This window comes from Poromitra crassiceps (genome assembly GCF_964638095.1).
Source record: "Poromitra crassiceps genome assembly, chromosome: 20".
NCBI classification, from domain to species: Eukaryota; Metazoa; Chordata; class Actinopteri; order Beryciformes; family Melamphaidae; genus Poromitra; species Poromitra crassiceps.
The window spans coordinates 13,945,304-13,958,851 of NC_139637.1; the positions used below are offsets into that span (position 1 = coordinate 13,945,304).

A 13,548-nucleotide genomic window follows, 5' to 3' on the forward strand; every position below is an offset into this window, starting at 1 on the left:
GTGTGCGTGTGCGTGTGTTGTAGGTCAGTACTGGCAGAGTGTGAAGGCGTACGGTGGATCAGTGGGTCTGTCCTACCGGGCTGCTCAGAACAGAGACTGTGAGGAGGCAGACGCTGTCAACGCCTTGGCCTCACTCTCTGTGGGAGTCCTTTCCAACAAGAGGTAAGATCTCACACGCACACACACACCAAACACTGTATACAAATATGGACGTACAGCTGTAGCCACCATGAGTCGCTCATTGGTTTCTCGACTCCCGATTTGAAGCCTCAAGTTTCGCATTGTGACCGTCGCCATCTTGGTTTTCTTGGAGCCAAAATTGACCATATTTGGGCGAGAAGAGCTGCAGCTCCGCCTGCTATTGGTCCATGATCGGCGAGCTGTGCCCGATCACTGGACAGGCGACCTGTCAATCACGCCGCAAAACATAGTCTGCTTTATCATCAATTTTACTCTAAATGGGACCCTAATTTACAAAATGTAGACCGTACTGCATTTAAGAAGACGTGCAAGTAACAATTGAGACCATACAGTAATTGTTTTTTACCAGGCTGTAAACATGTTTAATTCTGCTGTAAAGTCGGACATTTTAACATGGAGGTCTATGGAGAATGACTCGCTTTTGGAGCAAGCCTCAAGTGGCCATTCGAGGAACTATAGTAGAGTTTTTCGTACTTCCGCGTCGGCTTAGTTTCTCAGAACTGAAGGTTGGGGCTTGGCACACACACACACACACACACACACACACACATGGACACAAGCTTTAGTCCCAGCTGTCTCATGTTGACGTGTGTTTTCCACCCTCTCCTCTAGTCTCCCCGACGAGCCGATGGAGCACGACGACGACTCCATGTAGAAGAATCCGACCAATCACCTCGCAGCACCCCGGCCTTCAGGAAGTAGCCTCGGAGCTCCTGCGCTGTCACGTGACCACCTGAGGGGATATAGCGACGTCTTAATGCCACTGAGCCCCGCCCATCTGCCTTATCACAGACACACACAAACACACACACATAATGCTGAACCTCCATAGACTTGTTATACAGCACGAGCACCTCAATGCTGTTAACCATCCAACTCAGCCCAACAGCACTGTCTGCAGTTGGGTGGCCGTCTGCAACCTCACCAAAGAGCAACACGAGATATTTTCGTTTTTTTGGGGTTAAAAATTTCTTTTTTTCCCCATGTCTCCTGATTGACAGTGAGTGCTCACAAGTCCAGTAGCACAACTCGGTGACCACTTCGACAAACAGCCTGAGTTCACATTCAGATTGTGAAAACCTGCCTTTTATAGTCTTACTGACTGTAAGACAGAGTAAGCACTATATACCAGCAACAGTTTTTTTTTTTTTTTTTTTTTGCCTTAAACTTGCCTTAACACAACTTAGGACCAACATCAGGATTCAGAAGGAGGAGACGTGGACTATGTGCGCCGTTTGGCCTCCCGAGTCGAGCTGAACCGAATTAGGGATGCAAAATGGCTGCAGTCAAAGCCTGTGGCGTCAGGTGAAAGCATTTAGCAACGCACGCAAGGATGGACCGGACGCAAACACAATGGCTGCGGAAACAAGCGGCGGCCACAACAGAGAGAAGAGGCCAAGTGGTGGAAAGAAAGACAGAGAGAGACTGTCTGTTTTTTTGTAATGTCATAACATGCCGTTTTAACCACTAAAAGACAGCAACAAAGAAGACAACTAGAGGGCGAGAGCGAAGACATGAAGACACAAAATGGACAACTGTGGTTTTGAAGAAACAAACGGAGCAAAAATGTCCTCGTTGTTTTTATTGCACTGTGCATTCCATAATGTGAACCGTAAGAAATTCCTAAGCTCTGGGGGGAGAAGAACTGGGGGGGAGAAGAACACAACGAGAGAAGAAGAAAACAGCAACTCGCTCCAGGTTTAATAGTCTCTTTTGAAGATCTGGACGATCGTCTGTCTCCTCTTTAATTCCACTCCTATTCTAAGATGTCTTATGACCGAAATACTGTATTGAGTTGTATTTCCTATGAAGTTAATCTGAAAACGTAGGCCGGATTTTGAGAGCAGAATTGTGTGTGCTTTTTTCCCTCACTGCTGTTCAAAGAAGTGTCTTAGATGTGCACACACGCACACACACACGCACACACACATGCACACACACACACACACACACACACGCACGCACGCACACACACACACACACACACACACACACACACATACAGTAGTACATGCATGCATACACACACACACAAACGCACATGCAAACCAATGACAAACTATTGACGTACCACTGGTATTGAATACTGTATATTATTGTTCATATGAGACAAAAATGAGCATTCATTCCTACCACCGCACCATTGAGGACCATTGTATTGTTTTATGGTAGCAATAACCTTAATGCACTTAACGGACGATCACCCAAAGAAAAGTGCCTTGAGTAATGCCTGCACTGGGTGGTGGGTCTGTATGGAAGCAACTACAGAGGGGCCCAATATGAACACTGCTCTTACTAGGACTGTTGACCCCAACCTGTGGATCTGGGCTAACGTCGTACATGCAGACTTTTGTATACTGCATATGTCCATGACGACTTTCTTGACGTCCACATACATGCTGTACAAATAGATAGATATGGTGGGGCCTGGTTTCTAGTCCTTCACGTTTAAGTTTCCATCATCTAAAAGAGAAATCGCATTCTTTGAACTTCCACGTTCTGATCCAGGTCTCGTCGAGGAAAAGTGTGTTTTCTTTTGAAGTGAACCCTACGTTTTGATCCATATGAGACTCTTGTGCCTGACCTTACTCTGCTTGATACAGTTGGGGGGGGGGGGGGGGGCATTTCTGTTAATTGTTAGAATGAGTTCCCTCAGATAGATAGATTCCAGCCTCCCAGCTTAGTATCTGCACTTCCTCTCACATGGCCTTTAGTGGGAGGTATACAGGCTGTATACGAGCACAAGGATTTCGTAGTCTGAGTGACCGTTTGTGGGTAAATGCAGTCAATGTAGAGTCGCCTGGCCCAAGGAAGTATTGTCAGGTTCCCCTCCATGTTCCAGACTGTATGTGTGTGTGTCAGGAGTCAGGACTGTGGGCAGCGTCTGCCCATCAGAAGGCCCGTGAGAGCTTCTGACGGTTGAAGCTAAAGTGACATAGAAGACGCAGAAGTCCCACTGCTGTTGCACTACTGCTCCACCCCCAGCCTCCACGAGGAATCATTTGGAGACAACCCAACGCCAGAACAAAATGTCGGCATTGTACGTTTCTACAATCCACCTGATATATACTATCTCAATGCAAAATAGTTTTTTTTGGGGGGGGGGGTTCCAAAAATGCGTCATTTTACATCTCTGCAAAGCTACAATCTCAACGTACATTTTAAATCAAGCGGCGGTTGATTGGAAAATCATGCTGTGAAAGGCAAGGGTTTACAACCTCCATCCACAACGCCCTTACTGCCCACCGACATCAGACTCTGTGACGTGTATAACGTTGATTTACTCATATCTAGAAATGTGATGTGCAAAGTGGTTTTTGGGTTCAGAAACGTCATATTCCACGTATCCGGCTGGGTGTCCTGCACTGGCTATACTGCAACTGACTCGTGACTCATTCTTCCATCTATAGTATTCTCTTAGAAATGACAGCAAGTAAACGACATGCTGCTGTGTCTATTATGTACAGCGCACCCATAGGTGCATCTGGTGTCTATGAAGTAATGATGTCGTGACTCGTGTGTGTGTGTGTGTAAGTGAGAGACAGAGACAGAGAGTGCTTGCGATCGCATGTGCACATGCATACACATGCACCATACATGTATGCATGACTTGCGTGTGTATCGGTGCATGTATTTGCAAGTGTGTGTTTTTTTTTCTGTGAGTCTTTCAGTCTGTCGAATACTGTAAATGTCCTCTCCTGTATTATATTCCCACTGGCCTCAGAGCCCCATTTTCTTTTCGTCTTATCTAGAGGCCAGTATCGCCTCAACTCTTAATTCATGTTATTACTGATGTACGTTCTTAAAAAAAAAAGAAAAATGTAAATAGAAACTGCAAGACCAAAATACACATCTCACACATGTGCCTTGATGCATTCAGTAGTATGTGTATTGGTAACTCTTCACTAACTGGATTTAACTCCTTAACTAAAAACACCCATGACAATGAAATCTTTGTTTCATATTATCCTCTGTTATTATTTACCTGTATGTGTTAATCCCCCCAACCTCATATTTCCTACTGTGTGTATGTATAGAAAGATTGTCTATTTTGTACTGTTACGGTTTGTCTTTCTTCTTAATTAAAAAGAAAAAAAAACTTTTTCCAATTTAAGCTCATTTGGTGGATTTTTTTTTTATATCCGAACAAATCATACGTAAAAGCTGGCAGTCACACATTTAAGAAGAATTCTCTGGGATACATTTTCACTTCCTGCTTCAGCACTGTACCAGAGATTTTCATCCGCCATTTATTTTCCCATAAACATTTCGTTAAATGCTTATAAATGCTTATATTTTACTTGTTCAAACCAAACGATAGAAACAGGAGAGATCGCATAACATTTCACTCGGACCAAAACGTTAAAAGAAATGCGGGTTTAAAGAAAACATTGTTTTTATGTTTGTTTTTTTTGTTTTGGTCCGAGTGAAATGTTCTATGGTTTCTCCCGATTCTAAATATAGCTGAACCGTTTAATTTGACCAAGTAAAACTCTTTTTATAAGCATTTTACGAAATGTCTATGGGAAAATAAATTGCAGAAGGAAACCTACGTACGTAGTGCTGAAGCAGGAAGTGACGTTCACTTTGCCTCTCTATTGCGGAGGAAATGCATAGGTAGCAACATTTCTGTGGAAGGTGATTAGTGCCAGCATACTGTAGCGATGTGGGGTTCCAGTAAACATGGGGTTGTCTGAGGGTGGGGTTCAGTTCGTGGGGGTGTTGTTGTAGAGAGTTCCCACAGCACTTGAACGCGGCTGTGATTAGAGTACCGCACCTGAAGGGGACATGGGGTCATGTGGGGTGGCTAGCTCGCTGGGGATTGGTTGAGCGGGAAGCAGCCATTTTGTCGGCGGGAAAGAGTGTGTTTTGGCTCAGTTTTGGGAGAAGCCGGCTAACGATAGAGATAGCTAGGAAATGCTCTTGGTGTTGTGGCTGTAGGTCTAAGCCTGTTAACAGAGACCTGGAACTATAATAAATGCACGGAATTGCAAGTCAACCTTCGTCTCCTTCCTCCTTCCTTCTGGTGCGGAAGCACATTATTACAATACGTTGGATTTGAATTACATAGCCTACATTTGTATTTGTCATGTTTACAATATACCGTTGGAGAGAGAGAGAGAGAGAGAGAGAGAGAGAGAAAAGCCTTGCATTCTGCAAGCCTGCCAACAGGGGGTTAATGTCATTACAGCATAGACAATTGAATAAGTCAGGAACATTCCATTGGGCTGGGCTGACAGGGGCCTTCAAAGAGAGGGGTTCAATTTAACTGTTTGATCAATACTAAGGACAGGTATACAGCGAGATCATGTATTATGTTTTACTTAATTCCATAGATATCATTATGGTAAAACTATAAGTTTGAAAGTTTGATTATACTGTTATACAGTGTGTTGTATGTATTCATGGTTTATTAATGATTGAGTCTTATTCTCCCCACTTTTGGTATAAGACTTCCAGCTGTCTCAATTGCTTTACTGGTACAGTTTTGTATATCACTAAAATCACAGAAGAATGCTGCACGTAATCGATATAGTGATATAACATCGTAGATATTATAATTAAATTATAGTATGATTATAGTGATCCATAGGCACATACATAACCAGCAGCTGCACTGCAGCTGACTATAGGCTATGTGTTAGACAACAGTAGATTACCGTACATAGCCTGATTTCTAAAGTTGATATGATGTTCACTAACATAAATGAATTAGAATGTTTTGCTTTTTTTGCCAAGTATGGGGGCAGAGATGAACATGGCACAGTGCTGCTTGGCTAGTGTCAGCCCGCTGTTGGTAACCTTGGAGGAGGTGACTGCCTTCCAGTCAATACGTAGGAAGTAGCCTACATCACTCCCTTGTGCCCTATAGGAAGCTGAATCTGAGTTTATTTGAATTGGGGAAAAACAAAAAAAATTGTAATTGAAGTTTAAAGTTAAATTCAATTTAATACCATTACATTCTATTTCAAAATTGTGCTTTAAAAATTTTAGTTATAGTAGTTTAGTTTTGAATTGAACAAATCTACGTTTTCTTTTCTTCCACCTGTCCAATATGACCATGATAAATAAGAAGGCTGCACAAGCTCTACTGACACTCATCCCCACAGTTTTTCAACATGAAATATGACCAGTATCAGTTGACAAGAAATCATCTGATCAATCAATTGTTGAGACTTTTTCATAGATTTATTTTCCTTCCCCGCAGTAGGCTAGCAATGTTCTTTTGCAATGTTTAGGAAACCTACTTCTTTGATTGACCACAGCTGATGGAAACACACCTCATTTGCTCTTGGTTGCTTTTGCGACCTTCCCAAAGTTTGTTTAAAGCATGTGTCGACAGTCGGACGGGAATGGAGCCGTTGACCGCAGTCTCGCTCAAGCATCAGGTCACACACAATAAACTGACAGACTACTTCTGTGTAGCTGAAGGCATCAGCCGACAATGGCGAATGTCTGTTCAAGCAGGCCGTAAATATTCCCAGAGGCCTTAATTACACATTAACTTGTTCTTTTGGGGACGCAGGCGGCGAAGGCACAAGTCCCAATTAAAATGGCCGAGGGAAAGAGCAAAGGAGTTTGACAGAGAGAGACAGTGTAACCGCGCAGACACACTGGAAACGGAAGTGAGGCGAAGCGTCTAGAGGCGCAGGTTTCATGCGCGTGTCCTTGTCAACAGATTAAGCTTCTGGTATACTCTTTGGACCGGTCACACCGGCCGCGGCGTGGGCGGCTCGCGCCCTGCAGAGATAGTTTCCCGTGTCTGGTTTGTTTTTGACGCGAGCTGCGAGCGATTGCGTGCAGCCCGGCATGAAGTCAGTACAAGTTTGTGACGCGGGCGCGGAGCAAAACAGAGCGCTTCCGGTGTGAATGTCCAGGCTCCTGCTCGAGCTGAATTGACAAACGGCACCGCTTTCGGATCCAGTGTGTTTTTGCACCGTAAAGAGAGAGAGGAGAGCAATTATAGACCCTTTTCACGGGGGCCAGTTTGTGTCGAAAAGGCAGGGTAAACACAGGGGCAAAGCAAAACACTAATGAGGGTTTCCAGCTTCCAATCAGGGAAACTGGAAAGCCTCATTAGTGTTTTGCTTGCGCCTGTGTTTACCCTGCCTTTTCGACACAAAATGCCCCCTGTGAAAATGGTCTATAGAGAGGCTGTGGCGGTAGAATAAATGTTTGCACGTCATCCATTTTGTACTATGACATTAAGATCTCATGAATAATAAAGACAGTATATAAAGTTTTTATTTTCAAGACAGTCTCGGACTGATAAAATACTGATGCAACACAGGTGCAGCATGTATCGCTGCTTCTATTCTCCGGGGATTTTTCTGCTGCCAATATAATCACTCGCATCAATTTCAGCCATTGGTGGTAAATCACCATAATGTTTGTACTTCAAGTAACTGCTCAGACAAAAAACACTTTTTTCTTCAACTTTTTCAGTATAGCTAACAGGAAAACAAATACAAGTTGTCAACATATAGAACCTAAACTTGCTGTCGATGGCATTGTCACTGTTGAACCTGCTGGTTTAGAGGCAGCTCACAGTCACTGTAGTTCGGTTTCGTCTTAGCTCCAGGTTTGAAAGTCTTTTACAGTGGAAGCCATGATAGAAGTTCCCCAACACTCCATCTAGGCTAAATTGCAAAACAGTGACCTCTAAGGAACAACAGTATATAGAGGCAAAGTGACCGCCTACTTCCTGCTTCAGCACTGTACCAGAGATTTTCACCCGCCATTGATTTCCCCATAGACATTTCGTAAAATGCTTTTAAAAAACAGTTTTACTTGTTCAAACCAAACGGTACAGATATATTTAGAAACAGGAGAGATCTCATAACATTTCACTGAGACCAAAACGTAAAAAAATGCGGGTTTAAAGAAAATATTTTTTCGATGTTTGTTTTTTTAAGTTTTGGTCTGAGTTAAATTTTCTATGGTGTCTCCCGATTATAGCGTTAGCTGAACCATTTGGTTTGACGAAGTAAAACTATTTTATAAGCATTTTACGAAATGTCTATGGGAAAATAAATGGCGGATGAAAATCGCTGGTACAGTGCTGAAGCAGGAAGTGACGTTCCACTTTGCCTCTCTATAGGCCTAGTAGTGTCCAATGTTTCCAAAGTGTCATGGCTATTTGTTGATTGGCTGATCCAGAGAAGAGCCCCCATGTCAATCCGTAACTGCAGTGTGGTCAAGACGCCATGTGATGGCGTTACATTGTCCTTCCATCGTATGTCAAATAATGCGTGAAGCACCAGGCAACTGATTCAATTTGTATGGAGTTATTGTATAAAAGTCCACATGATTGGAAATGGTAGAGATAGTAGCATGGAGTAGAGATGTACAGGGAAGATCACAGCTCGCGTTACCGGGGCGCTGAAAAGACACAAGGCACAAACATTAGTATGCAGTTTAGACTAATGCAGTGTACTGTCAAGCCCCTCCCCATCAATCAGACACCTGGGGCAGCCAATCAGATCAGGGGAAAACACTATTTATTCATTTGAATTAATTTCACCCTTCAAATAATAACATAAATCAACATAACATTCTTAGAGAGTGAAAGACGGTAAGTCAGAACCCAACTAGGTGGGCCTACACGATAAATGGGCACTATTGCCATAGATGGGGACTAGAAAATGCTTCAGAAATAAAGTGACAAACAAGCAAACAACTGTGAAAACAATATTATAATGACTGTTATAAAGCATAGTCGTCGGTAAATTAAGTTTGTATTCGGCAAGAAAGTCTTCCCAGATGAGGAACACTGTTATGACTTTTGAAACGTAAATGTCTTTTTGTTCTTTTTTATTACGTGATTTTGAGAAAACACTTCAAACATCATAACAGTGGTCCTCGTTTGTGAAGATGATCTTGCGGAACACAAACTTCACTGTTTGATCGACTTTTGTTAACCACAGACCACAGATTTCATGCATTCAACCCAAATTCCCATACAAAAAAAAGAGCCGAACGTGTTAGTAGCCATGTTTTCCTAACTCATTCCTGCAGTACTCTACAGAAAATTAATCGCTACTACGTATTTTTATAATACTGGATAAATCTTGAGGGATCATAAAAATTCTTTGAATTCTTGAATGTGAATATTTGCTGATTTCTTTAGTCTTCTATGACAGTAAACGGATTATCTTTGGATTGTGGACTGTTGGTCAGGAGAAAAGAAGACACATTTTAGGAAGTTATCTTGGGCTTTGGGAGAAAAGTGATCGACATTTTTCACCATTCTATGACATTTTATAGACCGAACGACTAATCGGTTAGTCGAGAAAATAATCGACAGATTAATCGATAATGAAAATAACCGTTACTTGCAGCCCTACATAGCTGTAAGGTAGCCAACTGTGTCATCATCTGTACAGTGTAGCTAAAAAACAACAACATTGGAACAGAAAATCACTTAAAAAAAGATCAGTTGAGTATAGGGATTATTTTCCCCTTGATCCAAAAGCATTGAAGTGCTAGCTCAGAAGCTGTCTGAGATGAATGTGCACTGAACATCCATCTCCTCCTTACAGCCAGCTACTCTCATTGTACAAAAAGCATGCAGGGGATGCCTGTTTGGTTTTTCCCCCTTTTGGCCTAAAAATGGAGCTGTTTCGAAATGTCAAACGTCTTCTAGTGTGTCAGCGAAGGTTGGCTTCTGAGACCACACGGCGCTGACTGGGGGCCAACATAAGAGGCAGTCTTCTTGGGAGCTGGAAACAGCAGCTACTTTAGCCTACCTCCCCGGGACACTAATGATAGGCTGCTAGGCTGCCTGCATTATTGGCGATGAAGGAAGAAGTGGTTTGTCAGGGACATGGAGCTGCAGTCAGCAAATACAAATAGCAGCATGTCCGCCCCCCGCTGCCTAACAGACTAGCGGGGCTGCTTATATGAAATTAATACTAGCTTTAGTATGGCCATGGCACACTTTGTCCGATGATGTCACGGGCTAAACACACAAACACGGATTGACCACGTCGAATCTGACCAAACGTCTCCAAACAAGGACAGACAGAACGACACATCTGTTTGTCTGTGTTTGTTGTCATTTTTTTTCTGATTTTTTCCCCCATTTTCTCCCCAATTGTATTTGGCCAATTGTCCCGCCCCTGCTGTCCCGGTCGATGCTCCACTCTCTACCGATCTGGGGAGAGAGCCGTAGACTAGCACCATGCTTCCTCCGACACATGCGCAGTTGCCAGCCGCTTCTTTTCACCCGACAGCGGGGAGCTTCACCGGCAGGACGTGGCACGTGGGAGGATCACGCTGTTGCCGCCAGTTCCCTTCCGCCCCGCCCGGGCGCCCTCGACCGGCCAGAGGAGGCGCTAGTGCAGCGGCCAGGACACATACCCCCAATCCGGCTTCCCACGCGCAGACACCAGCCAATCGTGCCTGTATGGACGGCCGACAAAGACAGGGGGTAACACGGGGGTGCGAACCTGCAACCCTCGTGTTGGCAGGCAGGGAATCTACCGCTACACTACCCGGACGCCCCTGGTTGTAGGATGTTTGATTGGTGTGCCATCATGGGCTTAAGACTCACAAGTGATCTTGCTGTGCGTTAGTTGGCATCATTGTGATGCAAAACATTGTGACATGCAGTACCAATGTTGACCCACAGCCCAAAAAGCTTTGTCGTTTCACAAAAACGTTGACCGCTAGAGGTCGCCGCTAGTGGTCGTTTAACGTAACCACAGTCTATGAAATAACTCGGTGACAATAAGGGTGAAAGGGTAGGCTCGGTGGACCGGTAACTTCCTCATCTTTCAAGCTGGGTTTGCCTCCCGATGTGTCCCATCTTTAACTCTAACCCAAACCGTTGCCTAACTAAGTTGTTTTAGTCGCCTGAACATAACCGAAGTTATCGCAGTTGCCTAAACATAAGCGACGTCGTTTTATTTGTGCGACATTTTCAAAATAACCGACATTTGTTTTTAAATGGACGTTGAGATTCCACACTTTGGAGCGACGTTGCTATTACACTTATTGTTTTTGGAGATGACACTGGCTGGAATGCCTGTGGATAATAATATGGCAATTGCAGATGGCGGCTTTTAAAGTTCTTTTTCAAACACGGGAGGTGGAAGTGTGTGCATGATCATGTGTGTGTGTGTGTGTGTGTGTGTGCGTGTGCGTGTGTGTGTGTGTGTGTGTGTGTGTGTGCGTGTGTGTGTGCGTGTGTGTGTGTGTGTGTGTGCGTGTGTGTGTGTGTGTGTGTGTGTGTGTGTGTGTGTGTGCGTGCGTGCGTGCTTGTGTGTGTGTGTGTGCGTGTGTGTGTGTGCGTGCGTGCCTGTGTGCGTGTGTGCGTGCGTGTGTGTGTGTGTGTAAATCAGCTCCCACCTCCTCCATCAGTCGCAGTGGTTTATGGGAGCCCAGCAGGGAGCCGCGTCAGCTTCCCCCCTTTGATGGTGACACACGTGATTCATGGCCGGTCCAGCGCCGTTTGTTTTCATTACGCCTCGTCGTCAGCTCCGCTGTAGCCGTATCAACGCTTTCGTGCAGCGCACGCACATCTGGGCCAGAATGAGAGGAAAGAATTTCCGAGGCGAGTTCTTCTGGCACGGGAAGAAACAAAGCTAGGGGCTTGGTTTGGGTATAAGAAGAGGAGAAACTTGAGTCAGGCCCGACTGCTGCCTGCCCGCGCTGCTGCTTTTTCCACCATCGTTTGGGTTCAGAGGTGGTCAGGGATTAATAATATGTCAGAGTCTTTGGAAAAGGAGCAGATGAAAAGAAGTCAAACAGCCAATTTATCCAATTTCTTCTAACTGTTGCTCTTTCTGTCTTTCTATCCCTCCTCTTTTTGCTATTTCAGTGCTCTTCAAACTGATTCACTTGTATGCAATATATTAGTTTAAACCAAAAAGTAAAAAAAAAAAAAAATGAGGCCCAAACATGGCTCAAGGCATGCATACCTATGATGATGGCGACGGCGATGATGGTAACAGCGATTGTGATGATGACGATGCTGGCAACGATGATGAGGGTGACAGCCAGGGTCAAGGTTCAGGACCCCCGGGAGTGCCTAGAGGTGGGCAAGGCTCCATCTGAAGGGGCCATGCTGTCGTGTAGGGGGTCACATTGACTGAGGACAGGGCATCCTCGATCACCAGCCTCCAAATGTTATGGGCTTTGAGTATCTCTCCCCCTCTCCTGTCCTCCTCCACTGTATTCTATGTAACAGAGTAGAAATGTCATCGAAATCATCTAAAATAATAAAAAAAAGCTACAGTAGGTTACAGTAGGTCTCTAGGTTGACGATAATGCCACTGACACAGATTATAATATTCATTTCTTTTGGGAAGCAGAGATGCAGGAGCATCACAAGAAGCCATAGCCATCACAACTGAGTGACGATCGTGTGTCTTATTGAGCCATGTAGAACGAAAAGGCGATGTTATGAAGGCTCAGTGGCTTGTAAACCAGCTCCTTCCAAGCAGACACACTTCTTCTGTGACTCTTGTTTTGGAGTCTCGTGTGCTCTTTCCATCGTTGAGGCAAACAGATGAGAGGAGGGTTGAGGATAACGTGAAAGGAATGCGAGTCTAGTGGCTAGCAAACAGTTTATAAGCCTCCCTCGTAGCCTCTATATCAAGTAAGCATATTTCCCTGTCAAGAATTTCTCATAACGTTTCGGCACAGTTAGAAGACACATCTCCTGTTCCTCCTGGGCTAGTGGCCGGCAGACATCGTGGACCAGGCGCCTTCCATCCTCCAGACGGAGAAGGCGTAGCTCAGCCTCTCGTGGGCCAGGTAGTTGCATCCGGCCACCTTGCTGTCCATCTCGTCGCTCTGCAGCACCTGGTACAGAAAGTCGATGTAGCGCGACGCCAACTTGAGGATCTGGATCTTGCTCAGCTTGTCGGAGGGCAGCGTCGGGATGATCTTCCGCAGCGAGCCGAAGGCGTCGTTCAGCGACTGCGTCCGCTGGCGCTCGCGCACGTTGGCGATCACCCGCTGGGTGTGCGGGTCCTCCAGGATGGAGAGAGCCCCGGGGGGGCCGGGGGGGGGGAGAGGCGAGAGGCACGGCCCCGCCGAGGAGGAGGGGGGCGGCCGATGCTGGGGGCTCTTCTTGACTCTCTTGGGGCCGATCGGGGGGCGGAGGCGAGTGTCGTCGTCGCCCGCCGGCTTGGCCTTGCTGTCCTCCGCTAACGTGGCGGCTGTGGCGTTGACGACGCGGCCCTCCGTCCGCGGGCCCGTCTGGCGCTTGCGCCCGGTGACCCCCGGCGTGGCGACGACGACGGGACAGGCGTTGGAGGGTGGTCTCTCCGTGTCTTCCCCGCTGGACGCCACCACTCCCTCAGCGTGGTCATGGGTGGACCGCTCCTCCTCTCTCAT

At 45.5% G+C, this 13,548-nt stretch overlaps 2 protein-coding genes across 2 annotated transcripts in view; one reads left to right on the forward strand and one right to left on the reverse strand.

The window, feature by feature from the left end:
- hdac7a (histone deacetylase 7a) overlaps positions 1–4,268 on the forward strand; it is a 46,618-nt gene extending 42,350 nt beyond the window's left edge. The window contains exons 23-24 of the mRNA XM_083657144.1: positions 24–162; positions 814–4,268. Of these exons, the coding sequence (XP_083513270.1) occupies positions 24–162; positions 814–856 (182 nt within the window). The 3' untranslated portion in view covers positions 857–4,268. The remainder of the gene's footprint in view (positions 1–23; positions 163–813) is intronic.
- An 8,614-nt stretch (positions 4,269–12,882) lies between these two features.
- Positions 12,883–13,548, reverse strand: LOC310794642 (uncharacterized protein; the record flags this gene model as incomplete). Its single annotated transcript, XM_083656632.1, has 1 exon — positions 12,883–13,548. The coding sequence occupies one exon, from the start codon at positions 13,546–13,548 to the stop codon at positions 12,883–12,885; it is 666 nt and encodes a 221-aa protein (XP_083512758.1).